This window comes from Elephas maximus, chromosome 1 (genome assembly GCF_024166365.1).
Source record: "Elephas maximus indicus isolate mEleMax1 chromosome 1, mEleMax1 primary haplotype, whole genome shotgun sequence".
Lineage (NCBI taxonomy): Eukaryota > Metazoa > Chordata > Mammalia > Proboscidea > Elephantidae > Elephas > Elephas maximus.
The window spans coordinates 176358110-176384656 of NC_064819.1; the positions used below are offsets into that span (position 1 = coordinate 176358110).

The following is a 26547-nucleotide window of genomic DNA, read 5'->3' on the forward strand; positions in this document are numbered from 1 at the left end:
AATGAATCACACACACACATACCTGCTATCTATTTTCTATTTCTAGTCCTTTCTAAATTTTCAAATTATCAGAATTTGATACAATAACACCCCCTGGTGGAAATCTGTGGAAAAGAGCCCACACTTGATTTCGCTTGAGAATTTTAAGGCAGTGATGGTTAAGTGTTTGCCTACTCCCCTAATGTTTGACGAACACACCCAAAGGCACCTCGGAAGACAGGCCTGGCTATCTGCTTCCAAAAGGCCACAGCCTCAAAACCCGTATGGAACAGTGCTACTCTACAGCACATGGGGTAACCATGAATTAGAACCAACTAACAAGGAATGTATAAGAACAACTGGTACACTGGTGGAAACCCTGATGGCATAGTGGTTAAGAGCTACTTCTGCTAACTAAAAGGTTGGCAGTTTGAATCCACCAGTGGCTCCTTGGAAACCCTATGGGGCAGTTCTACCCTGTCCTATAAGGTTGTTATGAGTTGGAATCAAGTTGATGGCAATGGGTTTGTTTTTTTAGTGCACTGGTGGCATAGTAGTTAGGAGCTCAGCAGCTAACCAAAAGGTCAGCAGTTCAAATCCACCAGTGGCTCCTTGGAAACCCTATGGGGCAGTTCTACTCTGTCCTATAGGGTCGCTATGAGCTGGAACTGACTTGATGGCACCTAACAACAACAACAGTACACTGGTGAGTCCTTGGGTTGTGTAAATGGCTAACGTACGCTTGGCTTGCTACTAACTGAAAGATTGGTGGTTTGAATCCACCCAGAGGCACCTCAGAAGAAAGGCCTGGTACCTACTTCCAACAAATCAGGCATTGAAAAACACATGGGATCGCCATGAGTTGGAGGCCATTTGACAGTTATAGGTTTACCTGCTTTTTACCATTCACCCAAGACAAAAACACAATGTACATGAACACATTAAAGGGTTCAAGTAAACCTGAGTCAAGAAGCCAGGTTAAATATATCGAACTAAATAATCCCCAAATTCATTTGGCCATGAGACATGCCCCTCCCTTTCCCCAATACTTTTTGACAACTTGCAGAGAACCCTTTGGTTATATTTCTTTTGGAATTATTGTTCCATCTTAATTAGCAAATTAGCTCTTTGGCCGCACATGATGTTCAATTTTCAAAAACACTTAGGCAAAGTCAGCCATATGAGAAGCCAGCTCTCAATCATTTGCAGTAGGAGGAAGGGGTGGGGAAACTGAGCCGATGCCACATCCTTAGGCAACTTCACCCTCATCTTCTACCATCATTACTAGCTGATGGTAGGAAAGAGGTTACCACTGGTCTTAGCAGTAATCATGCTTTGTCTTCAATTAAATGTAATAAGTATGTATTGAGTGATGCCATGTAATTTTATTTAGAAGGATTACAATCCTCACTTGGCTAAAACCTAAGAGAATCACGGGCATCTCTATAAGTGACCGTGATTGAAGTGTTTTCCATACATCATCTCCTGTGGATTTATGAGCCAAAAAAGATGTCAAAATGCCTACAGCTGCCACCGTCTATATAAATTAGCATAGATCCTTGGACACCAGATTTAAAAGAAATCTTACTTTATAACAAGTATTTTTAACAAAAATAGAGCTTTAAGCCCTATGACCTTAGTACTAGATTTCCTAAGTCTAATACATGTTAAATCCTTGCTAGTTTTGAAGACAAAGTAATGTCTAATTAAACTTGCATGCAATAGAAAAGTTATTTGAACCTGATCCAGTGCTTAAATTGTGCTCCAATCAATAGTTTCTGGGGCCATTTGTTATCATGTCATGTCACCTACAGCTTTGCTTTGGGAGCAGAGGTCCTCAGGGTATGGACCCACTCACTTACCAGCTTGGAGGCCTCCAAAGCCATGCCCCAGTGCACAGAGATACCCCCACTCCCATGGCCATAGTGGTGGACAACAGGCAGCTTCCTGCCATCCTGGACTAGGAGCTCTTTCTGCAGCCGCACAGCAGGCCTAAATGGCCTCAAGCCCACCTTCTCCTCTATGTGGTAAGCTCCATGCAAGGAGGGCTCAAGGGCACAACATCGGGAAAGGATATCTCTGCTAATTTCTGGGTCTGGAGACAGATTCCAGTCTCCTTTTTGCTTAGTTCCACCCAGGGTTACATTGGTAGCACCTGGGTAAATATAAGTCAGCCCACTCCCGTCTCGGATAAAATGCTTCACCCAGGGAGCCTGAACTTTGAGCACTTGGCCCCTTACAGGGAGAATCTTTGAGTCTCCTGCGAGCTCTCTGCTTCCAAGGCCTGAACAGTTGACCACGATGTCAAAGGATGGATGAAGCTCCCACAGGTCTTCTATTCGCCGCTTGAGTATCAGGCCTCCACTCCCTTTTACCCTGGTAAGAAAAAGAGATTATAGGCTAGTTTCCCGCTCAACCACTTACAGGAAGTGAAGGACAGGAACATAGAAACAAAGATGAGGCAACGATCCAAGGGACAAGCACTATGAGAGCTTCCAGGGACCCATGCAGGTGAATAATCAGTCTGCAAATTGATGAGAGTGGAAGAGAGCTCCGTTGCTGCTCAACTACATCATAGGCCCTGATTCCAATAGCTCAGTTTTCTATTCTGTAAAGTAACAGCATTGGATTAAATCAGTAACTTTCAAGCTTCTCCTCAATATGGCTAAAGTGTCAGCTGCTTCAGTAGACAGGGCTGGCTGGGGAGGCGGGGGGTGGAGGTGTGTCTCTGTCTTTTCAGTTTCCCCACCCCTTCCTCCTACTGCAAAGACCACTGAAGTACCTCCACTGAGCAAGAACAGTTTGATACCTCTGGATTGTTATTACGTGCCATCAAGTTGGTTCACCTCTGGATTAGATTAATTTATTAGTCAACAAATACTTGCTAAGGGCCTGTTTTGTGCCGAGCACTGTGCTAGGCTAAAACATCTCAAAGGCTCCCTCTTGCTCTAAGATTATATGAATCTATGGTGCACTTACTATTAAGCACAAGCTGTTATTTCAAATAGCAATGCCTCCAAAGAAATTAGGTCCTACACTGGCACTTTTACTCTATGCCTTCCTGCTTGTAATTCTGAAAATTCATGGAAGACAGTATGTTGTTTACCTTAGACTAAGGAAACCAAAGAGAAGAATCTGACAAACAAGCACTCTTCAAGGTCACAGAGTGTCAATAAAGCCAATGAATTACTTTCTGGTATAACTAAAAATGGGTAAGAGAGAGAATGAGGCTGGAGTTACTACTGTTTTTTTTTCCTGAGTAAAACAATTCATAGCAGTTAAAAGTTTTTAATGCAGCAGAATTTATGGTTGTAAGTTTTCGGCTGTCTCAGTGGAATAATTTAGATTTGGGAGCTTAATATTTTTTAAACATGTAATAATAGATGAGTCTTTTTCAAGGTAAAATAACTCTATTTTTTTTTTTTTCCTTATACCAGCAAAGGAAGAAGAGGAAGTTGGAATTTTGTAGCAATACTGACCAACATATTAAAGAGGTGAACATAAAGAAAATACAAAGATTCTAAAGAACAATCCTGATCCAAAGAGGAAAAAATATGGAACAGAATTTCAAATTCTCAGTGGAATCCAGACTTTCTGGAGCCAGTGAGGCTGGATGAACCCCCAAAACTATTGCCCTGAGATAATCTTTAAACCTTAAACCTCAAACTAAAACTATACCCTAAAGTCTTCTTTGAACTAAACAATGTTGTTGTGTGCCCTCGAGTCAATTTCAACTCATGCAGAGCCTATAAGACAGAGTAGAACTGCCCCCACAGAGTTTCCAAGGCTGTAAATCTTTATGAAAGCAGACTGCCACTTTCTCCTGCAGAGCAGCTGGTGGGTTCTAACCTCCAACCTTTCAGTTAGCAGCCACGTGCTTAACCAATGTGCCATCAGGGATCCTTGAACCAAACAATAGTTTGACTTAATTAGTAAAGTATGTCTGCTTTCATCATTGTGCTTTTAAAGAATTATTTGTATAGGATCAAATTGACAACAGCAACTCAAAAGGTTAAGAGGCAGTAAGTTTATATTAATGGTGATGGAATAATTTGGAAAAGGATAGCAAGAATGGTTAAACAACTTGAAGAATGTAATCAATGTCATTGAATTATACATGTAGAAATTGTTGAAATGATGTGTATATTTTCACCAAAAAACAAAATTAAAAACAAAAATTTAAAAGGTGAATTTTCTAAAGGTTTATTACATTATTGTAAAATGCAAGACCCAGTGCATCCTACATGAGTATGTCTGCCCTGTACACTTGTATATCATTTATGCTTAGTTATGGTTTGCAGCCTCTTAGAAGGACATTTGAATTTTTAAATATTTTAAATTGATCCTTATTTGAACATTATCTTGGTTTTGCTTTTCTTTTTATAAATCGTAGATTCCATGTACTAATATTCGAACGTTATTGTTCTGTGTTCCAACCACCCTAATTGAATTATTTTCCTAATTCAAGGAAACACGGAGACTTACCAGCCTTGAGATTTGAGCAAATTTCTTAAATTCACTGAAATCATTTCCTCAACTATAACCTGGGAATTACAGTGCTGTGCTGAGAGAATTGTTATGAGGTTTATGTAGGGATTTAACAAATGCAAATGTCCTTCTTTTCCATTTCAAGGATCCCCTGCTACTTGGGCTACTGATGAAAGCTCAATCCTTACCTAGCTCAGTCTCTTAAATTATTACAGTGGATGGGCTGCTGGAAGACCTGAGTGGACTTGCTCTGCTCCATACCTCCCAGGTCTTGTACCCCAGGAGGAAACTTGCTAAATGTGCCAGGGACATTTATGGTGTTCCATGTGCAATGCATTAAGATGGCGCCAGTGCACAGGAAGAAACTGCCTGGATGATGGATGTTGTATCAGATGACCAGGCTCCCACAAGGCTGCTTTTACGACCACATGAGGTAAGTATTTTGGAGGCTTTGAGTGGCATGGTTGGGTATATAAGGAGCTTGGTGGCCTTCCTTTTGGGGCTTCCTGCAACTGGGTAAGGCCTCACCCTGGACAGGGAGAATACCATTGTCCCAATCTCTCATGAGGACACGGGGGTGGAGGTACTCAAAACGCTGTGCTCCCTAAATAGCCCCCTGTCCAATGCCCTCGGGTAATTTGTTGAACAAACGCTGCTCATCACCCTAAAACTTTAGAAAGAAAAACTTAGGAGTGTCCATTTAAGTGAGCCCTCTGCTGGACCACATCAGCCTAGCACATAAATGTTGGGGATGGTTGTCTTCAGGGCCCCTTCCTTCAACTTGGAGTCCCTGGGTAGTGTAAACCCTTAATGCAATCAGCTGCTAACTTAACCGTTGGAGTTCCAGTCCACCCAGAGGCATCTCAGAAGAAAGGCCTGGTGATCTGCTTCCAAAAACCAGCCACGGAAAACTGTGACACACCTCGGGTGCCACAAGTTGCTCCTTCAACTCAATGAGAAGTCCAGCAAAGAGGGAAACTGAACAGGTTGTGCCTCTGATGAATGATGGGCGCTCCACTCAGCACTTCTTTACACACAGACACTTCACCTCTCAGGAGCAAAGGGGAGAACCCTCATCCTGTCTCTCTTGGGACCAGAGGCAATTCTTACATTGTATTCCCAGCCTCTGCCTCAGCGCAAGGAGTGGAGAGAGAGGAGTCTGGGTGGCGCCAAATAGGGACACGAGGGCTGTAGTGCGGAGACTCTGGGCGGGTGAGCATAGTGGAAGTACAGGAGCCCTTGGGGGTGCGGGTGCAAAAGGATGGGGAGGCCAAGGAGCTGTTTTGGCAGCAGCGCTGGGGATGGGGATGGTAGGGTAGGGACTGCAGGAGGGAGGCACTATCGACACTGAAGTGGAAGGGCAGGGCAGGAGAGAAAGGGCAGCGAAGCAGGGACAGAAGAGGGGTTCTAAGCCAACAGAGCCAAGGCCTTGCCCTAGAATCCATCCGCCCCCGGAATTCACTTGCTGAAACTTAGACCCTAAGTGTTTTCCAAACTTGATGAGTAGAAGCTGGGGAATTTTTTTTTTCTTTTCGTAATTTTAATCCATTTCCACCTTGCCAAAGGTAGAATTTTAGCACGCCTTTTTGAGGCAGATTGTTTATACCTTTATTCAGGAATATTATCCAAATAGGTCTCTGGGTTATGCAAACAATGTAAAAACTCTTCTAAGGCTCTGAACTCTGAATTGACTCCACAGCAGTGGGTTTTGGTAAGGCTCTAAGATGACTCTGGGGTGAGAATGTAAGCGATTGTCTGTTAGAAGAGAGTTCTCTGCAGACCATCTTGCTTGTGAGAAATCTGGGTCTCCGCCAAGGAGGGGCAGAGGAAGGAGGGGATGGCCGGCGTCCAAGCCCCAGCGGGCTAGGCAGACTGAGCTGGAGCGTCCTCCATTAGAGGGCGAGAGCCAAGCGGAGGCGACGAGGCAGTTTGGCAGATTGTAGGCCCAAGCAGGGCTGCCCTGGGGCCCGGGGATTCAGAGCTGGGAAAGGGGCGTTTCTCTCCTGCTCTGCCTGGAACACAGCTCTACTCTGATCCCTGGAAGGACTGGTAGTTACAGAGGTGGGATCTCTGTTTTAAAGTCAGTTTTGGAGTGAGGAAAACAGCATTGCATTTTTGAGTTACTATGTGAAAACAGCTTGGAGAGGCGAGGGGAGAAACAGTGAAGCGCAAGGAAGCCACTGCTGAAGATGAGCGAAAGGAGGGCTACCAGGACGAGGACAGTGATTAAAGAACTAGAGGGTGGGCTCGGCGGTGGATTAACCAGTAGGCAAGGTACACACGGTGCACAATTTCACATGGGTTTTTGCAAATAGGTGAAATCGTGCACTTCAGATTAGTACGTAAGCACAAGTAAGCCGGTGTGTACATTGCTTATCGGGTTATCTGTCCCTGGGCGGGCTGACTCTGTGAGATATTTTAGATAAAGAATGTATTAGACATAGTTCTGTGGGCAGACGGTAAGAAGGTACTCCTTGCTTCAAGCCTGACACGTAATGCTTTACCAACAGTGATAAGAAAATTAACTATTTTCAGTCTGTTTGAAAATGAGGAAAACATTTAAAATCTCATTTGGTAAATAGTTCTATGCATACAGATTCATGGAAACAATCCATTGTTTCTGTATGATGACACAATCTAGCTATACCTAAAATAGTTTATAATAGTTAAAATTTTTTAAGTGCTTTTTTAGGCTTACAAAGCAATTAAATACATATAGTCAAATTATTATAGCCAGGGAAGGCCAATTGCTAGAAAAAGACACCATGTTTGGCAGACAGCCAACATAAACAAGGGAAACCCTCAATGAGATGGACTAACAGAATAGCTCCAACAATGGGCTCAAACATGCCAGCAATCATGAAGATGGCACAGGACCCAGCAACGTTTAGTTCTGTTATACATCAGGTCACCATGAGTCCGAGTCCACGCAAAGGCAATTAACAAGTCTAACTTTGAACTGACAACATTATCTCATCTGAATATCACATTTCTCACTCATTCCCTTGCAAAGCAAATCTGAATAAAGTAAACTACATTGTGTTTCATTCTTTCCAAGAATATCCATCCCTGCCTTGTCCACTCCATAAACTCATGATCAATCACTCTAAGCCCGGTTCATGCAAGGAGCAGTTTCCATTCCCTTCCAGGAAGGTGGTATAGATGAGGCCCAGGGTGGTTCTGGAGGGCAGGTGGGGTTGTATATAACACATTCAACCCTGCAGGTGCCTTGAGAAGCTACTGAGGCCCCAGTGAAAGCCCCCAAGAGTATTGTACCCCATATGTTAGTCCCCACTAGCCTTGTTGCCTTCATCAGAAAAAACAAACACCATCTCTTTTCCACTTCCCTGGCTGGCACCCTCCCACTTCATCTTTACTAGCAAGGGAAAAAGGGGAGTGCTTGCACTAAACCATGTGTCTGGGGACTTCGAAAGACATTGACAGAGTGTCACATTTCTGCCGTACAATACGGGGCTGCCAAGTCAGGCCATGCAGAAGATACAGAAAAAGAAAGAGATGAGAGGTAGGGGCTCTCCCAGAGAAAGTAACAGAAAGGGCTTGCTAAATACAAGTGAACAGGAAAGTCCGGGGCAAGAATCTCAGTGTGGTGGGTGCTGTGGTCAGCATGCAGCCTTCTTGGGGCCACAGGATAAGGCTCTCACCTCCTGGGAAAAAAACCAGTGTGCCTGTGTGACAGGGCCCTTTGGGCAGGAACAGGCCACCCAGCTTTCTGGATGTCATCAAAGGCAGGACAGTTCTGGTCCCTCTGGGGTGATTTATTTAGGTAGGCTGCCTGGCGGAAGAGCCATGCTCTGCTGACTTATTGCCTCTATGATTCATTTCCTGGAAGAGGCAAGTAAAAGCAGCAGAATACGACTCCACTGGCTGAAGATATAAAACATGATCTGCACAGTGTGATTAAATCTCTGAGGACTTTTTTGTTCTAGATAATACTGAGCATTGATTTTTTTCTTTTTTGGAGAGAAAGGATCCCTTTAGTTCTTTGAAAAAATGCTAAAGACTTAATTTGTGGTAAAAATACATAAATCAATAATTTTTCTAGGAAGTTTACCTTATTTCTGAAGGACAGGGCTTAGGTTGAAGCCATTGTCATGTGCCTTGCTGAGTGAAATGCTCATTTTTGAGTCTGAACACTCACATTGTGTAGAAGAGGTGTAGGAGGCAACAAAATAGACCCTGAGTGTGGGGAACAAGCAGGGCTTGTGTGGCTTCCCAGCTGGGTCGGCTCCCGGGAGAGGAGAGTGGGTGGCTGCCCACAGAGTGAGCCCTGAGGGTCCCACCTCCTCACCAGGACACTGCCCTGCCTTCTGCCTGATCTGAAATCCTGGCCCTGAATGGTTTATCTTGGGCATGGAGGAGTCTGACTCCACAAGGCTTCTGCAGAAGGAAAGCAGGCCTGTGGCCTTCTTCCTCTACCACATTGGCCATGTGGCAGACGCCAGGTTCTGAGGGGAGGAGGTATTGTTAGTTTCTGTCAAGTCAATTGTGACTCATGGTGACCCCATGTGTTAGAGAGTAGAACTGCTCCATAGGGTTTTCTTAGCTGTATTTGTTAAAATTTTATTGTATTTTAGGTGAAAGTTTACAATGCAAATTAGTTTCTCATTCAAAAATTTATACATAGTTTTGTGACATTGGTTGCAATCTCTGCAAAGTATCAGCACTCTCCCCCTTTCCCTTTACACCCCTGGTTCCTCTTGTCCATTTGTCTAGGTTTCTTGTCCCTTCCTGCCCTCTCGTCTTTGCATTTCGGCAGGTATTGCCCATTTGATCTCGTATACTTGTTTGAACTAAGAAGCATGTTCCTCACATGTGTTATTATTTGTCTTCTAGGCCTGTCTAATCTTTGGCTGAAAAGTGGACTTCGGAAGTGGCTTCATTTCTGAGTTAGCAGGGAGATGAGGGCCATAGTCTTGGGGGTTCCTCCAGCCTCTGTCAGACCAGTGAATCCGGTCTTCTTTTGTGAATTTGAATTTTGTATTATATTTTTCTCCTGCTCTGTCCAGAACCCTCTATTGTGATCTGTGTCAGAGCAGTTGGTGGTGGTAGCTGGACACCATCTAGTTCTTCTGGGGTCAGCCTGGTGGAGGCTGTGGTTCATTTGGTCCATTAATCCTTTGGACTGATATTTTCCTCATCTTTGGTTTCCTTCATTCTCTTTTGCCCCGAATGTGATGGGACCCATAGATGTATTTTAGATGGCTGCTCGTGAGCTTTTAAGACTGTAGACACTACTCATCAAGGTAGGATTAGAACATTTTCTTATGAACTATATTATGCAAGTTGACCTAGATGTCCACCGAGACCGTGGCACCAGTTAGCTATAAACTTAACAGAAACAGATTGCCAGGCCTTTTCCTCTGTGGTACTACTGGGTGGGTTCAAGCTGCCAACCTTTAGGTTAGCAGTCTAGCACAAACTGTTTGTTTAAACAGCTAATCTCCACAGAGAGGGTTGTCTCCACAGAGAGGGGTGTCTGTGCTATCTAAGGTGGTGGGAGCCGACACTGGGAAGCAGGAAGAAGGATGAAGGTATCAGGGACACCAGGAGGAGGAGAGAAGGGGTGCTGAAGGGGCAGGTGGAGTTGTTGCTGGGACAAGCATTTCCCTTCATGGCTTTCCCGAAGTAGATTGTGTGTACCTCTGCCTGAGCCTGCCGTCATGGTGGACATGACAAAGAAAGGCCTCCCCTGAACTCTGGGGACAAAAGCAGCTCCTCTGTACTCTTCTCTGTGACTCCTGTCATCTATATACAGGCAGGAAGCAGCTTATTGCAAGGCACGAACCCCTTCTGGCCAGTCATCTGGGCCTATGGCATTGCAGCCAGGAGGTGGCTCCCACTGGCACAGAGTGCCACTTACTGAAGGTTGTTTTAAGTAGAGTAAAATGCTGACAGTGGGTCAGGCTTACAACTAATGAGAGGGTAGTAGAGTCTTTCTAAGACCTTCATTCCATGATTAGAGGTTAGACCTTAAAATAAGGTTAATACAAAAATATGTGGCCTGTTTTCTAGAATATGATACTTTAGAACCAGGAAGAAGAAATCATTCAGATAACACTTGTTTCTGTGTGAAAACGGTTAAGGGCTGTCCCTAAGCTAAGGCATAGGAGCAAGTGTGGGAGAGCAGAATGGATGAATGGACGGTGGCCACACAGGTGCAAAGTGGGGCTGGGAACTGGTGCTGAGTCCTGTGCAGGGATCCCCCCACCCACGATGGAACTCCTCACCCCTAACCCAGACAGAAAGCTTCTGACTACTCAGGGCAGCCCCTGGCCAACTGGGAGACTTATGAAGGCTCTCAGAAGAGGTTACTGAGGGTGAAGTTGGCTTCCCTGCCTCCCCTCTCCTCCCCAGGCCACAGCGATTCCCTTTCTGCCACCTCTTCAGGTGTCCTGGGCCTTTATCCCCTCTCTTTGCCTCATCAAAAATGCCCCCATCTCACAAAAACGGTATCAACTATTTGTCCTTTAGAGCAACATAAAAGCAACACGTGCTCTCTCCCAGGAAGAATTGCCATTTAAATCTCATTTCTAGACTTTATACGCAATGCTTCAGTGAAAGGTTGGGAGAAACGCTTCATACCCCCTGTCTGTGATTACCTATGAGCTCAAGACTATTACTAGGACTCAAAACTCACCCCGGGCTAGTCTGAGCTGTACCACCCTTCTACTGGACAACCCAGAGGGCCCCACTCTGGCCTCCTCCAGTGTGCCCTCCCTGTGGGACAAGGAGTATGTGGGGCCAAGAGATGCACCTAGGCAAGACCCTCTTCCTTCACCTCTAATCATCGTTCTGTGTACCCAGGACCCCTATATTCCCTACCCATTTCCCAACCCTGCATTCTACAAAACAACTGATCTGTACTCTTCACAGTTGTAATGATCCTGAAGACTAAAAAGACATGACAACTAAATGCAGTGTGTGATAATGGATTGGATCATGGACAGGGTGGGGGAATGTAGATATATATTTGCTATAAAGGGATTATTGGAACAATTGGTGAAATATGAATATGGTTCATAGATTAAAGTACTGTATCAATATAAATATCTTGATTTTACCACGGTACTGTGTTTTTTTTTTTTTTTTTACTGTGTTTAGCACTCAGCTGTTAACCTAAAGGTTGGCGGTTTGAACCCACACAGCAGCTCCATGGGAGAAAGACCTGGCAATCTGCTTCTGTAAAGATTACACCCTAGAAAACCCTATGAGGAAATTTCACTCTGTCACCTGGGGTTGCTATGAGTCAAAAATCGACTCAATGTCATCTAGCAACAACAACAACAACAACACTGTGTTTATGTAAGAGAATGTCCTTGTTCTTAACACACACAGAAGCACTTAGGAATAAAGGGGCATCATGTTGGCAAACTTAAACAGTTCTAAAAAAAGATGTGAGTGTGTGTGTGTGTGTGTAGAGAGAGAGAGAAAGAAGAGAGAAAATGATAAATCAAATATTAGGAATGTGGATAAAACCACCCCAATAGACAATGAATTCCTTAAGACCATCAGTCATATTTTATCCTTCTTTTTTGACCACAGTTTAACACAGTGCCAGGCATACATATAGTAGGTGCTCTAAAAAGATTTGTGGAATTAATGAAATATATGAATCAATAATCCTATGTCCTACATTTAAATACCGGGACCAGGTCATTATTGCTACTGCTTGCCTCAAGTCATTTTCTCAACATATACTCAATAATTTACATTGTTCCTATTCATCTACCAAAGATGCAGATTCGGGGACTGAAAGAGCCAATGTTTCACAACTCTCAACACACCTGCAATTTCCGAACTAAACTAAAGAGAAATCTTTTGATGTACCTTGCCCAGATTCCTAACTAACTGGAAACAAGGAGTCCTGAAAACCAAGCCAAAATGCAAGTTCAAGCTATTTTTGGCTGAACTTGCTGTCTTTCAGTTTGTCATACTGCGGTGGCTTGTGTGCTGCTATGATGCTAGAAGGTATGCCACAGGTATTTCAAACAGCAGTTGGGTCACCACGGTGGATAGGTTTCAGCAGAGATTTCAGGCTAATACAGACTAGGAAGAAAGGCCTGGCAATCTAGTTCCAAAAGTTAGCCAATGAAAACCTTATGGATCACAACAAAATATTGCCCGATATAGTTCTGGAAAATGAGCCCCCAGAGCCTGGAAGGCAATAATGGACTCAAGCATGCCAGTGATCATGAGGATGGTGCAGGACCAGCCAGCACTTTGTTCTGTTGTACTTGGGGTCACCATGAGTCACAGCCAAGCCTACAGCAACTAACAACAACACTGGGACAAAATACCAAACCGAGCATCAAGTTGCACCTAAACCAAACCCGTTACATCGAGTCGATTCTAACTCATGGTGTCTCCATGTGTTATAGAGTAGAACTGCTCCGTGGGGTTTTCTTGACTGCAATCTTTGCAGAAACAGGTCGCCAGGCCTTTTTCCCGCAGTGCTGCTGGGTAGGTTTGACCTCAAGTCTTTCAGTTAGTATCAAGCACAAACTGTACCACACAGAGGCCTACAAGGTGCACCTAAAAGTCGAAACTGTTACTGAGGGTGCGGTAGGGCTCACTCCTTGAGGCACAAGCACTGTCATGAGATTATTTTACAAAGCACTTCCACTTGTGAAGGAGCCCTAGTGGCACAACGGTTAAGCACTCGGCTGCTAACTGAAAGATTGACCAGTTGAGACTGAAAGTTTGGCAGTTTGAATCAGTCAAATGGCTCCATGGGAGCAAGACCTGGTGATCGGCTCCTGTAAAGATTAAACAAAACCAAAACACCAAACCTGTTGCTGTTGAGTTGATTATGACTCATAGTGACCTTACGGGACAGAGCAGAACGGCCCCAGGGGGTTTCCAGGGAGCAGCTGGTGAATTTGAATTGCTGACCTTTTGGTTAGCCGCCCAGGTCTTAACCACTATGCCCGATCCTGTCAGGCAGTTCTACTCTGTCACGTGGGGTCGCTGTAGGTCGGAATCAATTTGATGGCACCTAGTAACAACAACACTGACCATTTATGAGTGAAAAGACAATGCCAAAGAGCTCTGAAGGACCATGGGAGAATTTTCAACACGTATTTTATGAATAGCTCTGAAGTTACTTGTAGCTATGACAAGTAAAAGAAAACAGAAAAGAGCCGTTTCAACTGACCTTTTCTCCAACCAGGGGAGGTAGGCAGGGCCTTCACATTTCAGGGTCGTAAAACCCTGGCCAAACACGTGTTGGGGGAATTTCTTCAGCTCAGCCTCAGTCATCTTTCGGAATCCCAGAACCACATCAGCCCAGAATGGCGCTTCTTCAGTAGGAAGATTTTGAAATATCTGCCAGCTCAAACATATTAGGTGGAGAAATTTCCTGAATTGTTATGAAATAACACTTAGCTGTTTAGTTCCCTGTGCTATTCTTTGAAGCATTTTTTTTTTTAAATTGCACTTTATTTTTTAGAACAGTTTTAGGTTTACAGAAAAATTGCACAAAGAGTACAGAGAGCTCTTGTATACTTCTCTCCCCCTGCACCCTGATTCTCCCACTCTTACCATGTGTGTGGTACATTTGTTACAACTCATGAACCAGTATTGATACTTTATTATTAACTAAAATCCATAATTTACATTACTGTTCATTCTTCCTTATACAGTTCTATGTGTTTTTATCTTCAAAGCATTTTAAAAATATACTTCCTATAAACATAAAAAGAAAAAGTATTTCTTCCCTTCTCTTGGGTTCAGATAACTCAATAGTTAAATTTAAAATGTTCATGATTTGTTTCTAAACAGAGCGGGAGAAAAATGTAGAACAAAATTCAAATTCACACACACACACAAAAAAGTCCAGGCTTGTTGGTCTGACAGAGACTGGAGAAACCGTGAGAGTATGGCCTCCAAAAAAACCAGACCAAACTTATTGCCGTCAAGTGGATTCCGACTCATAGCGACCCTCCTTTTAACTCAGTGCTGAAGTCACTCCTAAAGTTCACCCTTCAGCCAAAGATTAGACAGGTCTGTCGGGACGACAAAAACACATGAGGAACGTGCTTCAGAGTTCAATCACGTATACAACAATAATGGGCACACCAGCCCAAAAGCAAAGACAAGAAAATAGGAAGGGACAGGAAAACTGGATGAAAGGATACAGGGAACCCTGGGGTGGAGAAGGGGAGAGTGTTGGCACATCACAGAGTTGGCAACCAATGTCATAAAACAATTTGTGTATTAACTGTTTAATGAGAAACTAATCTGCTCTATAAACGTTCACCTAAAACACAATAAAAAAAGGGTTTTTTTTTTTTTTATTTGGGGAATAAGACATTTTTAAAGAAGTACATCTTTTAAAGATTGAAGTTAGTTCTCTGTTTCTTAAATGTGATTTTTCCTTGCTTTTTCTGACTATGCATTCTTGAGGAGAGGATTTTCTGTTTTGCCCAATGCTTTACATAAATTGTAAGGAAAGCATCGAAAGGTTAACGGTAAGCCTCAAATCTGAACAGACACTCTACATTGGGAAAAGTGCCAGAAGCAGGGGACACAAATTATAAATTAAGTTGTAGGTCATCAAGTTTAGCTTTAGGATTAGAGTAAGGGAAGGGTTGTCAACAGAAGTCCTGTTATCATTAAGTAACTGGCATGGCTCACGATAGCTGAGGCTAGAACGATATTGGTGTTAACAAGAAGCCTGTAATAGTGCTACCAGTAGCTGCTAGGCGTAAGTATCGGGTTGTCTTTGTCAATAGGAACAAATGTCGTAAATCACGGTTGCTCTAAAATAACAAGAAAATAATTTGAGCACAGTCCATGTTGTTAAAAACAAAACCAAATCTATTGTCTTCAAGTCAATTCTGACACTTTAGGAGTGTAGAACTGCCCCATAGGGTTTCCAGGGAACAGCTGGTGGATTCAGACCACTGACCTTTTGGTTAGCAGCCAAGCTCCTAACCACTGGGCCACCATGGCTCCACTATGTTATTAATGATGTGGTAATTAATGTACCAGAATTTATATCTCTAAGTAATTCATTCAAAGCAGTCCCTGTGCTGTTCTGACCGGAGTCACAATAGATGGTCCTGGTTAGAATGGGAGAAAAATGTAGAACAAAACTCAAATTCTTAAAAAAAAAAAAAGGTAGACTACTGGACCAGTTGAGACCAGAGGGTTCCCTGAGACTATTGCCCTGAGACACTCTTTAAACCTTGAACCAAAACGGTCCCCTGAGATCGCCTTTTAATGAAATAGCAGCGTGGCACACAAAATAAAAGATATTACCCGTAAGTACGGTACTTTACTAAAAACCATCTCTACGAGGTCAAAAGGTCAACATTAACCATAAAGCAAAGATGAGAAGATAAGGGGGCAGGGAAACTAGAGTGCTAGAAACAGAACACAAATAGAATGTTGACACATTTTTGTGAAAAAGGTCACTGAACAATTTGTATGAAAATTGTCAAATAGGAACCTAACTTGCTGTAAATTTTCACCAGAAACACAATAAAATATTATTTAAAAAACAAGAAAACAAAGCAGTGTCTGTGGAAGGTGTGAATGTGTTGTGCTATAGGACTCTGCATTCTGTGCTCTTCCTGTCCCATTTTGTATATACTCTCCCTGAGCTAGATTGCCATCTTTCATATCTTCACCACCACCTATAGGCCAAGCAGGAGCCCTGCTGGCACAGTGGTTAAGAGCTATGGCTGCTAACCAAAAGGTCAGCAGTTTGAATCCACCAGCCGCTCCTTAGAAACCCTATGAGGCAGTTCTACTCTGTCTTACAGGGTTGCTATGAATCGGAATCGACTCAATGGCAACGAGTAGAGGCAGCCCTGTTCTCTCTCTTGAGCTCTAAAAACACATCCAGACCCATGTTGCCCCACTGGATCCACTCCCCCTGGATAAATCTACTTAGATGTCTCATACATCTGTATTTCATACATCTATCCCCTACTCTTCCTCCAGTCTTACCCATTTCAGAAAATGGCACCCACACACACAGGTGTTAATGGCAGAAACCTGAGAATCATCCATGACTCTCTCGCCTCTCTTACCCTCCATGTGCAATCAATCAAGTCCCATCAAATCTCCTCTTAAGGATATTTCTCATCTCCACCTACTCTCTGTCACCACTATCGATGCCTAGTCTAGCCCACCATCATCACTCTTCCAATAGATCTGTTCTCCACACTACAAACAGAATATCTTTGAAAAGCAAATGGATGGTTATATCACTGTGTAAAACCTCTCCATGACTTCTCACTACCCTGGACATTTCCCAGTCCCTCTAACACACCACAGTCACCCCAGGCTCCAGGTCTATGTATGTGCTGTTTCTCTATGTAGAATGCCATCTCCCCTGTCCCTCACCCTGTGCCTGCTCCCCTACACCTCTACAACATACCTATCTATACTTATCCAGCTGGTCTCAGCCAAAACATCACTTTTTTTCTGAGTGGCTTTTCTTAACCTTCCAGAACAAGTTAGTTCTCCAGCTATATGCTTCCATAGCACTCTTTCCTTTAGTAACTTATGTCCCACTCAAACTCATTAGATTTAGGACATTACCTACACTGTATAAGCTACATGAGGGCAGGACAAAATTAACTGAAAACGTATTCATCGAACATCTATCATTTACCAAGATCAAGAAAGCCCTATGGAGTAGTTCTACTCTGTAAAACATAGGGTCAACATGAGTTGCAATTGACTTGATGACAACGCGTTTGATACCGGGCACTAAGTTGCTCATTGCTATATTCCTAGTACCTAGCAGAGTACCTGATACTGGTGAATGCTCAAAAAATCATTTTGAATGAATGGATGAAAGCATAGATGAATAAGGCTATAGAATTACTCCAAAGATGGGCAGGACATTTGTGTCCTCGAACTTGCTTGATAGATTCAAATCCTTTTTGGGAGCAAGTGGGATAAAAATCATTCATTTTCAGGAACTAAATGACTGTTTTTTAGAATAGCTTGAAACACGTTCTTTTTAATAACTACAATGTTGGTAAATTCTTACTCTTGAAAGTACATTTGAATTTTGGACACAGGTGTTTCCAAACTTACTTAGAGCCAAAGTTTGTGGCTAGGACTGGGTCATGCTGGTGTTAGAAAAAATAAATGTGACCATAAATCAATGACAACAATTTTTCTGTGTGGTCGATCAGCTGAACCTGGGAATGGTTATAGAGAACTGTTGATCCACCTTTTAAAGATAGAGAAGCTAAAGCAAATACTTTGAGTATGAACTTTTGGGGGAGTAACAAGGTCAGCATCATCTTGGTGTCTCTGATGGTAAGGAGGTCAAGAAGAGGAAAGGGTAGAAATCAGCCTGATGTAGGCATGTACGCTAGCAGAGAGTGTTAGTGGGCAGCCTGACCTCAAAAGAGGAGATGAAACCATTATTTTTTTAAACAGACATCATGGTACCAAAAAATGCAGTGCTGTTGAGACCTTAATAAAGACAAACAACCCTCTGATCTTTATGTTATCACAGAGGATAACGATGCACGCTCATATGTTGACCCAGAGACATAAATTAAAAGTGATGAAATGTTTTGTAATTTCTGTTTGGGAAGATATTGTCATATTCTAAATGTTAGTGGGTGTAAGAATGTGAAATTGGAGTTAATGTTAAACTTTTTCATTTCATTATGATTGTTTCCTGGAATCTGATATTAAAAATCAAGCAGAAGTGTGCTAGCCATTTCAGAAATGGCACTTAAAAGTAACTTCAGTGACCTACAAAATTTAGTTCTTTGGAACATCTCATTCTCCAAACACAAAATAAATAAGATGTCCCAGGTCTCTGCACCTATTCCAATATCACACCATCCCCACATAACCCAGGCTCAGCACTTATCTGTTGTATGGTTTCTTAGGCATATTTACAAATCAGTGCATATTCCCTGAGGAAACTCAGAATAGTATTTGTGATGAAATCCGTAATGGTTGTGTATTGTTAAAAAGTGGAATACCATAACTTGTTTTTCTTAAGTTCTTTAAAGCCTAAAATGTTATTTCTAATTCCTCCCACATCCATTTCAGCACTTTGCTCACAGCAGACACTCAATAAATATTTTATGTTGAACTCTAGTGTCTGTTAAGATAATTGGAATTCTAAAATAACTTTTTATTTCCTCTCTTACCCAGACACCAGAAGAACACCAGCGTCTTTAGCTTCTGCAGAATTGGCGATTGCGAGCAGGTGATCAAAGGTCTCTCTAAACCATTGCTTCTGCTTGTGAATGGGTGTGTCTACAGTCATGGAAAAAAGCAAAGTGGAACAGAGCAAAAATTGACGATAATTACTACACTTCAGATAAGTTCCTCCTAGAAACTGGGGAAAAAAAACAAAGAAGCAGGGAGGAGCATTTAAAGTACTACATCATAGTGGCGAATCCATAAGCCACCAGAGTTTTGAATGTGCTATCTGCATCTTTTCAGATAATGGTTAAGCTACAGAGGAGAAACCGACCAATTGGAGCAAATCTGACATGTGAGCCAGTTGGAAGGTGGTCCATGGACCAGGTATATTTCAGAGGTACTCAAAGGGTTCATGACCAACCTGAGCACAAGTTAGTTCATGGCTTGAGGCATCCAACTGACCACACAATTGACACATAGGAGGAAGGACTCAGGGTGTCTTCCTGAGGGGGTTGAAAACGTGATGGGTGACAAGGGGAGGTCCAGAGAACTCACCCTCCTGATACAAGGAAACAAGGCCTGCATTGTGGAGGTGAGCTCCTAGGAAGGGCAGGCCAAATTTCCCAACCAGGGCTGCCATTACCTTCACATCCCTCCACACTATGGAATCATGGGCCAGTGCAGAGTAGTGTTCCTGTGGCCAGCAGGGGGCATGTGGGGCCACACCAAACACCACCTCTCAGTAAGAATATGCCTGGCAGCACTCCCCAAACCCAAGGCACCCGGCCAGAACACAAAGGGTTGGACCTGGACAGCTTCTGGAAGGGTGCCAGGCCTGTCAGTGAGAAAACAAGGGGCAAAGTTCAAACACAAAAATAGTAGTGTCCAGTGTGGGCACAGAGAGGAAGCATAACCCAGTAGCACCAACGAATTCAACTGTGGGTTGTGTTTTTGGCCATCTGATTCCTCTGGAAGGGTCATGAGGGAGTGTCCAGGGTCAGAACAGAAAGAGGCCACCAGTAATCCTGAAGAGCTGCTATGGGGGCAGCCCCAAAGGAGATGAGGGACTGAAGCTGAGAGGATGCTGGGTTGGCTTTGCTTGGAGAGATGTCCCTGAAGTTCACGGTAGAACTAGAAAGGCCCCTGAAGATATCCTGCTCCCAGACAAAGTCCTCAGGTCAATGAGGGCATTTCAGTAGCAGGGTTTTAAAACAATTGACTTGCTATAGAACCAATAAATATTTCTTCAGTAGTGGAACTGTACGGTCTTTAAACATGTGCCCACATACACTTGACACTGTATTCCAAAACTACAGACTGGAGACTATTGATTTAGAATAATGAAATAAATAAGAAGTTGCAGGCTGAGCTAAATTAGACTTCATATGGATTATACCCCAACAATCTATTCCAGTGGGGCTGTATTGAAAAATACTCCCCTGTTTCCACCCCAGAGCCCCCAAAGAGTGGCTGGGAAGTCATCCCCAAAGAATAGACAATTCCAATTCAACAGTAAGTACAGCAGGTCTGGTGACCTAATTCATGTTCAATAGAAGTAAAAGAAATCTGCAGCTAGAATGACTTAGTATGTGCCAGGCACTGTTCTAAACACTTCATGTATATATTAGTCACTGAATCCTTAGAATAACCTATGAGACAAGTATGGTCTTCATACAGTATTGACATTTATAGGTACAAAAGATATTTACACTGGGGATTATCTGTATAGAGTCTAGGAAAGCAGTGCAAGGAAAAGATCAAAGTCTTTATCTAGCAGCACCTAAGAGAGAAAGACATTGGTCCAGGAGTCCCCACCATCCAGCCACAAAGTGAGAGCTCTGGCCTGATGGCCTGGATGAACTCCCAGATGACCCTCCTTCTTTGAAGATGATTCCATGACAAGCAGACAACCTTCTGACCACTCACCCAGGCTTGGTGCAAGCAAGGGGGCTCCTGGAAAACGGATGCGAGAACTCTGGTCACATGAAAGTTACCCAGTATAATAGCACTCTGGAAAGCACATCAGGCTCTTGTGTACAGCTCCTGTGAAGTAGCTCCCAAGGGATGTACCGACTCCACGGATGTTGACAAAACCGAATTCCTGGACCTGCAAAGCCAAGATGACTGCCCTTCCCACTCTGGAATAAGATGTGTTTTTTCTCTGTTAGGTGAAACAGGGAGTCTTTGGACTGGAAAACATCAAGCAGAGGTGAGGGTAGGGATACCACACTAAAAACAAAAGGGCTAAGGAAACACATGTCAACTGGATGCTAAGACCCTGGCCCTCTTCTCCCCTCACCTTCTAGAATGCTGGCAGCTAGGATTTCATCTGCCCTAGCCAGGAAACATGAAGCCTCTTCTTTGGTGAACATGACCAGCCCAAGAAAAAAGACTTAAACATAATGGCATCAGTGGTCCCCCAACTAAATAACCTGCCATCTTACCTACAGTGCTGCCTGCAGGCAACAAGCCCTAAGTAAGTGCTCAGAAATGCCCATCAACTGTTTGAGGTCCTGCTCTTAAATGTCAGCAGATTACCACACAGCCAAGGAAAACCTCCAACATGAAAAATGGAGATAAAAATGTACAACGAAAAGATACAACTTGGAGGCAACAGAAGCTATACAAAGGGAAGAAACTTTTTAAAAACTACTACTAGTATCTTCAGAAAGAGAAGAAAAGATATTGTTATCATATACTACCGATAGGATACTATAAAAAGGGACGTTCAGAGAACCAAAAAGTTATATAGCATAAAAATACTGTAGTAGAAACTTTAAAATTTAATAGGAAGATAAAAGTGAGGAAATCTTGCAGACAGTAAAATAAAGAGAGAAAAAGGTAGAAATAGGAGGGGGGAAAAGCTAAGAGAATTGGCAGACTCGTCCAAGAAACTCAGCCTGATACCAGTTCCAGATAGAGAGAGGGAGAGACATCAGAAAGGAAGAAGTCAGAAGCGGAGTAACTGAGACAGCTTCCTGAACTGAAGAACATGAGTTTCCAGATTAAAAGGTCAGGGCAATTTTCATATTCTGTATTGCTCAGTTAAAAAAAAAATCTTGTAAACTAGTTGACTATTCACGTTGTGTGCATGTATAACTTTGATTAAAAAAAGGGAAAAAAGAAAATGAAATGAGACGATAAGTATATACCTCATTACCGACAAAGCGATTTTTGTTTTCTATTTGGTGTTATTTCCCTCCTTTTCCCATCTCATGTGAAGAATATAGACTAGAAAGGATGCATGGACATGTTGAACAATCAATGCATCTTCAGGCCTAAATACATATTGACTGATTGTTTTTGTACTGACTTAGAAGTCAGGATAATTTTAGTTCCATTACAAACCATTTGTAACTTGATGGTCACTACTGGTGCCAGTGGAAAGAGAGTTGTCATAGTAACCATTACCGGGACAATGTAGCAGTTATTAGTGCTGTTCACCAAATACTTCTGGTTCTCCATCTTCTGGGAAGCTCATAGAATTGTACTTCTATCCTCCTTCTGAAGGACAGGGACATATGACTAACACTGCCAATGAACTATGATCAGAAGTGATGATCACGCTGCTGACACCAGACCCTCCAGAGCTCCTTTTTTTTCTCCAGGCACAACTATTGACTACGTTCAAGATGGTGGCTGCTTCGTCAACTTGAGTCCCTAAATGATGAGCAGAACTCTTACCGACGCTCAGTCAGCATATTTGGTGGTTGTTTTTCTCCTGCAGGACAACTGAGCCTTTCCTAACAGACAAACCAATGGGATGTTGTTATGGATTGAATTGTGTCCCCCCAAAATATGAATTGGAATCCTTACCCCATACCTGTGAATGTAATCCCGTTTGGGAGTGGGGTTTTCTTTGTTTTGTTAACAAGCCCATATCAATGTAGGGTGCATCCTGAACCTAGTCACTTCTGAGTCATAAGGAGCAGCATAGATGCAGAAGCAAGCAGACACAGGAATGAGAAGCACAGACTGAGAAAGACAGAAGTACATGTGAGAATTGCCAAGAACCGAGGAAGGCAGGGGCTGAAGCAAAGAGAGAGAGCTTTCTCCCCTGGCTGGTGCACTGAATTTGGCCTTTAAGACCCCGGAACTGTGAGAAAAAAATTTCTGTTTTTTTAAAAACACCTGCTGTGATATTTCTGTTACAACCGCACTAAAACACTTAGATGTTGAGACTGTACAATACACTTACACAGATCCAGCAGTCTTGGTCAGTTTCCATGGACAAAGAATTCCACCAATTTCCATTCTGTCAACAGGAGCTGAAATTTCTCTCTCACCTGCATAAGCGTGAGGAATAAGTATTCCAGCTGCGACGTCACTAGTGGTGTCGGGAGTAAACTTGTCTGAGATCACCGTGATGGAGCTCCGTGGGACCAGTTTGGAAATGCACAGTGCAGTGGAGAGCCCAATCACGCCTGCGCCGACAACTGCAATCTGTACTGTATCCATCGTCCTGCCAGGAGGGAAAATGGGGCTGTGAACCCAGGATGAAGGATTATTCCACGCAGTAGAAACTCTGGTCCTGAAGCTCCTTTCCTTATCTTCCGGTCTGCAATCTCTCAAAATCAGACCTTTCCTATAGGCATTTCTCATAGGATGAAAAGAGCAGCTCTTTCAGCTCTTCTTCTCATTAAATGTCAGGGTATGGGCAGCAAGGCCTCTGTGGGCTTTTAGTCATCAGCTCTAAACCAGCCTGAACTGGCCTTTAGAACCCACAGCAGGTAAGTAGGTACACATTTTAGGGGAGAGTTTCTCTTATTCTGCCCCCTTTTGCCAACAGTTTTTCCCTATAAGCACAATGTAGGGAGTTTGGTGAAGTAAGCAAGGTAGACAAGAGAGGCAGAGCTGCAGTCCCTTCCCCCAGAAACCACTAAGGAGCAGCCATTGAAAGGGCATGACCCATGAGCAATTTAGAACTCAATTCTTGCTGCTTAGAAACTTGTTTTTAAGTATGATAACATTACAGAGAATCTGTGCAACTGAGCTTGTCTTCTCTCCCCCTCCTCACTCTCACCAGAAGCCGGCTGTCCCTCCCATCTTCCCCACCTCTGCCATTGCACCTGCCCCCATCCTTGGAGAGCATTTTTTCAAGATAAGGACACCAAGATTCCTGTCTGGGCTTGGCCATGGACTGGTTCTGTAGCCTGAGGAGAGGCCATGATCTCCTAGCCTCCACTCCCTTGTCTGTAAACTGGCCCCCCCCCAAAAAACCGTACTGCTGCTACTTAATTCTGACTCATAGTGACCCTATAGGACAGATTAGAACTGCCCCATAGGGTTTCTAAGGCTGTAATCTTTACAGAAGCAGACTATCACATCTTTTTCCTGATGGTGGGTTCAAACTGCCGACCTTCCCATTAGCAGCCAAGTGCTTAACCACTACACCACCAGGGCTCCTTATCTGTAAAACAAACTAAATGAATTCTTTATGCAGTGCAGTAAATTACTTAATATGGCCCTTCTAGCCACAGTTTTTGTAACTCTCATGAAATGACTGGGTGGGGCTTTGCAAATGAGCTGCTTGTGGCACCAAGGGGATTGGATAGCTTGCTAATAAGTAAATAAGGTGCATGGCACCCTTGTGGGGATGGGACCATGTAAATAAGGTATATGGAACCCTAATGAGGATATTGCTCAGTTTTGCCATTCTGCTAGGTTTAAAACGAGTCATTCCAGAGATGGAAAGAGGGGACCTCACGACCACCAAGAAAGAAGAGCCAGGAGTAGTGTATGTCCTTTGGCCCCAGGATCCCTGTGCTGAGAAGCCCCTAGACTGAGGAGACAGACAGAAAGAGCTGTAACACCAGAGACTTTCACCGTCTCTGAGAAATAGTGGCAGCAGAGGCAGCAGAACCGGGAGACTGGCAGGAGATGGAGAAGTGGGCTTCCTGGTCCATGGAGCAAGAAAGCTGAGTGCCTTCAAGCAGCTGGTGGAGCAAGAGAGCTGAGCACCTTCAGGCTGAGGCTTTGGTGGAGTGGGGTGCTTGTAGGCACTTATTGGTAGAGCTAAAGAGCTTTGTAACACTTCTTCAACCAAGGCAGAGGCCGAGGAGCCACGGGGCCAAGAGGCCGAGGGCCAGAGAGAGGCGTTCCTGCAGAGAAGAGGCTGTCCTGACCAAAGAACTGTATCCTGAGTTGTTCCTGATCCTGAATTGTAACCTGTAACTTCCCTGATAAACCCCATAATCATGAGTATTTTCTGTGAGTTCTGTGTCACCATTGCAACAAACTATCAAACATGGCAGGGAAGTGGAGAGCGTCGTGGGAAGGATGGTTAGTGTCAGAATTAGTAAAAAGGTTGGAGGGTGGAGGTATATGTTTGACCTTCACTTCATAGGAATTAGCCTTGAGCTGTTGATTTTGATTCTACTTCCCCTTTGTAAAGTTGGAGGAGTTAAGATGCCTCCATGCCATTTTTACAATTTATTACTCCCCTTAAAAAAAAAAAAAAATTTTTTTTTTTTTTTTTAAAGAGACACACCAAGGTTGTCTTGTAACAGGGGCTCCTTTTGAGGGTCTGCATGGAAATACAGGAGGCCAACTTCTCAGGAGCCTCACTAGGCTGGGCATCCTGAAGACTGACACAAGGTGTGGGATCTAGGGGATTGCTGAGTTTCAACACCCTCCTTCACCTTCTGAGTGGAAGGAGCTTACTGAGCCCTCCTCCAGTATCAGCTTCCCTGTCTGCCTTCCTGGCTTGGCTTTCCAATTCTGGTCCCACTCTAACTCTCTCTGTATGTCTCAGGTTTAAAATGCAGAGAAAATGCAAGAGGTCCAGTTGGTCAATGCCATCCCTATTGAACAAAGCTCTATCACCAGACCAACTTAAACCAGCCTGTAAATATTCTGCCCTTACGACAGACAGTTGCCCTTTCCTGTCCAAAGAGCAATAGCCAGGGCATTGGATCACGTGATACAAATCATGGCCACCTACACATAAAAATTTCCCTTTCCTTGGGAGGGGATGGAGCTATGAGGAGGCAAACATTATGCAGCTTGGCTGTCCGTGCTCTCTGCCATTAAGATTTCACACTATGAGACTCTGAAGTTTCCAATGAGGCTTAATAGTGTGCTCCTTTTATTTCTCAAACAATATATGCATTTCCACAGCTGCTAGTTAACTTGATTGCACTCCAGTGGGTTGGCTAGCTGAGAAGGAACGAGGTTTTTAGGGCAGAGAGAAGGGAAAGATCTGGGAAAGGGGCAGACCAATGAGAGCAGACCTGAGGAGGATAGTCCTCATTGACTCCCTGGAAGTAGAAGGCAGCCACTTGTCTCTTTACTGGCTTCACTATTTCCTATCAGGCTGTCTTACCCAGTAACTTTCTCAAAATAGCTCTAAAATCTGTGGCTAAGAATAAACAGCTGCCGGGGAGGAGAGAAGTGAGCCAGGAAGGTGGGTGAATCCTGGCACTGTGACCCATTTATCACCCCAAACCCATACAGTACACCTAGAATGGCCCTGAGCAGCAAGCAGGAGGGTTAAAGTACCTGTCTCAGAAAAAGTGGCCTTGGAACCCACCGAAGGCTCTGGCACCAAAACTTGTTTTCCCAGCGACTGGTTGGTCTAATGCCCTGGGAGAGAGAGAAAGGAAAGCAAAACTGCTTCCCATTGGGGAATTTATTAAGGACATTCCCTTTAATCTTACTCTCCATTGGCCTGTATGCCTCTCAGCATTTCCCTGGAGAAAGGAGCAAGTGACCTCATCTTGCAGGCTCGGTTGAGCAGGTGTCTCTGCCGAGTTGCTGGGAATTGGCTCACCCTCTCCAAACCTTCCCTTTCTGGTTTAAAGCCCTCTGTCTTGCTGTCAGGCTGAGATTTCTTCAGCTGATTTATAAATAGGTAGGATAAATAATGGGTGAAGCTGTCCAACATCCAGCAAGTTCCAGCTGGACGCAAACACTGGTCTCCTC

General features: G+C 43.6%; 1 protein-coding gene across 1 annotated transcript; it reads right to left on the bottom strand.

Annotated features, from left to right (window-relative positions):
• Positions 1-1357: 1357 nt before the first annotated feature.
• On the bottom strand, positions 1358-26211 carry DDO (D-aspartate oxidase). Its single transcript, XM_049898869.1, has 5 exons — positions 26125-26211; positions 22911-23086; positions 18627-18735; positions 13643-13819; positions 1358-2355 (listed from the first exon to the last, which is right to left on the bottom strand). Exons 2-5 carry the CDS (start codon positions 23080-23082, stop codon positions 1788-1790), a joined length of 1026 nt encoding a protein of 341 aa, XP_049754826.1. The 5' UTR covers positions 23083-23086; positions 26125-26211; the 3' UTR covers positions 1358-1787.
• Positions 26212-26547: the final 336 nt, after the last annotated feature.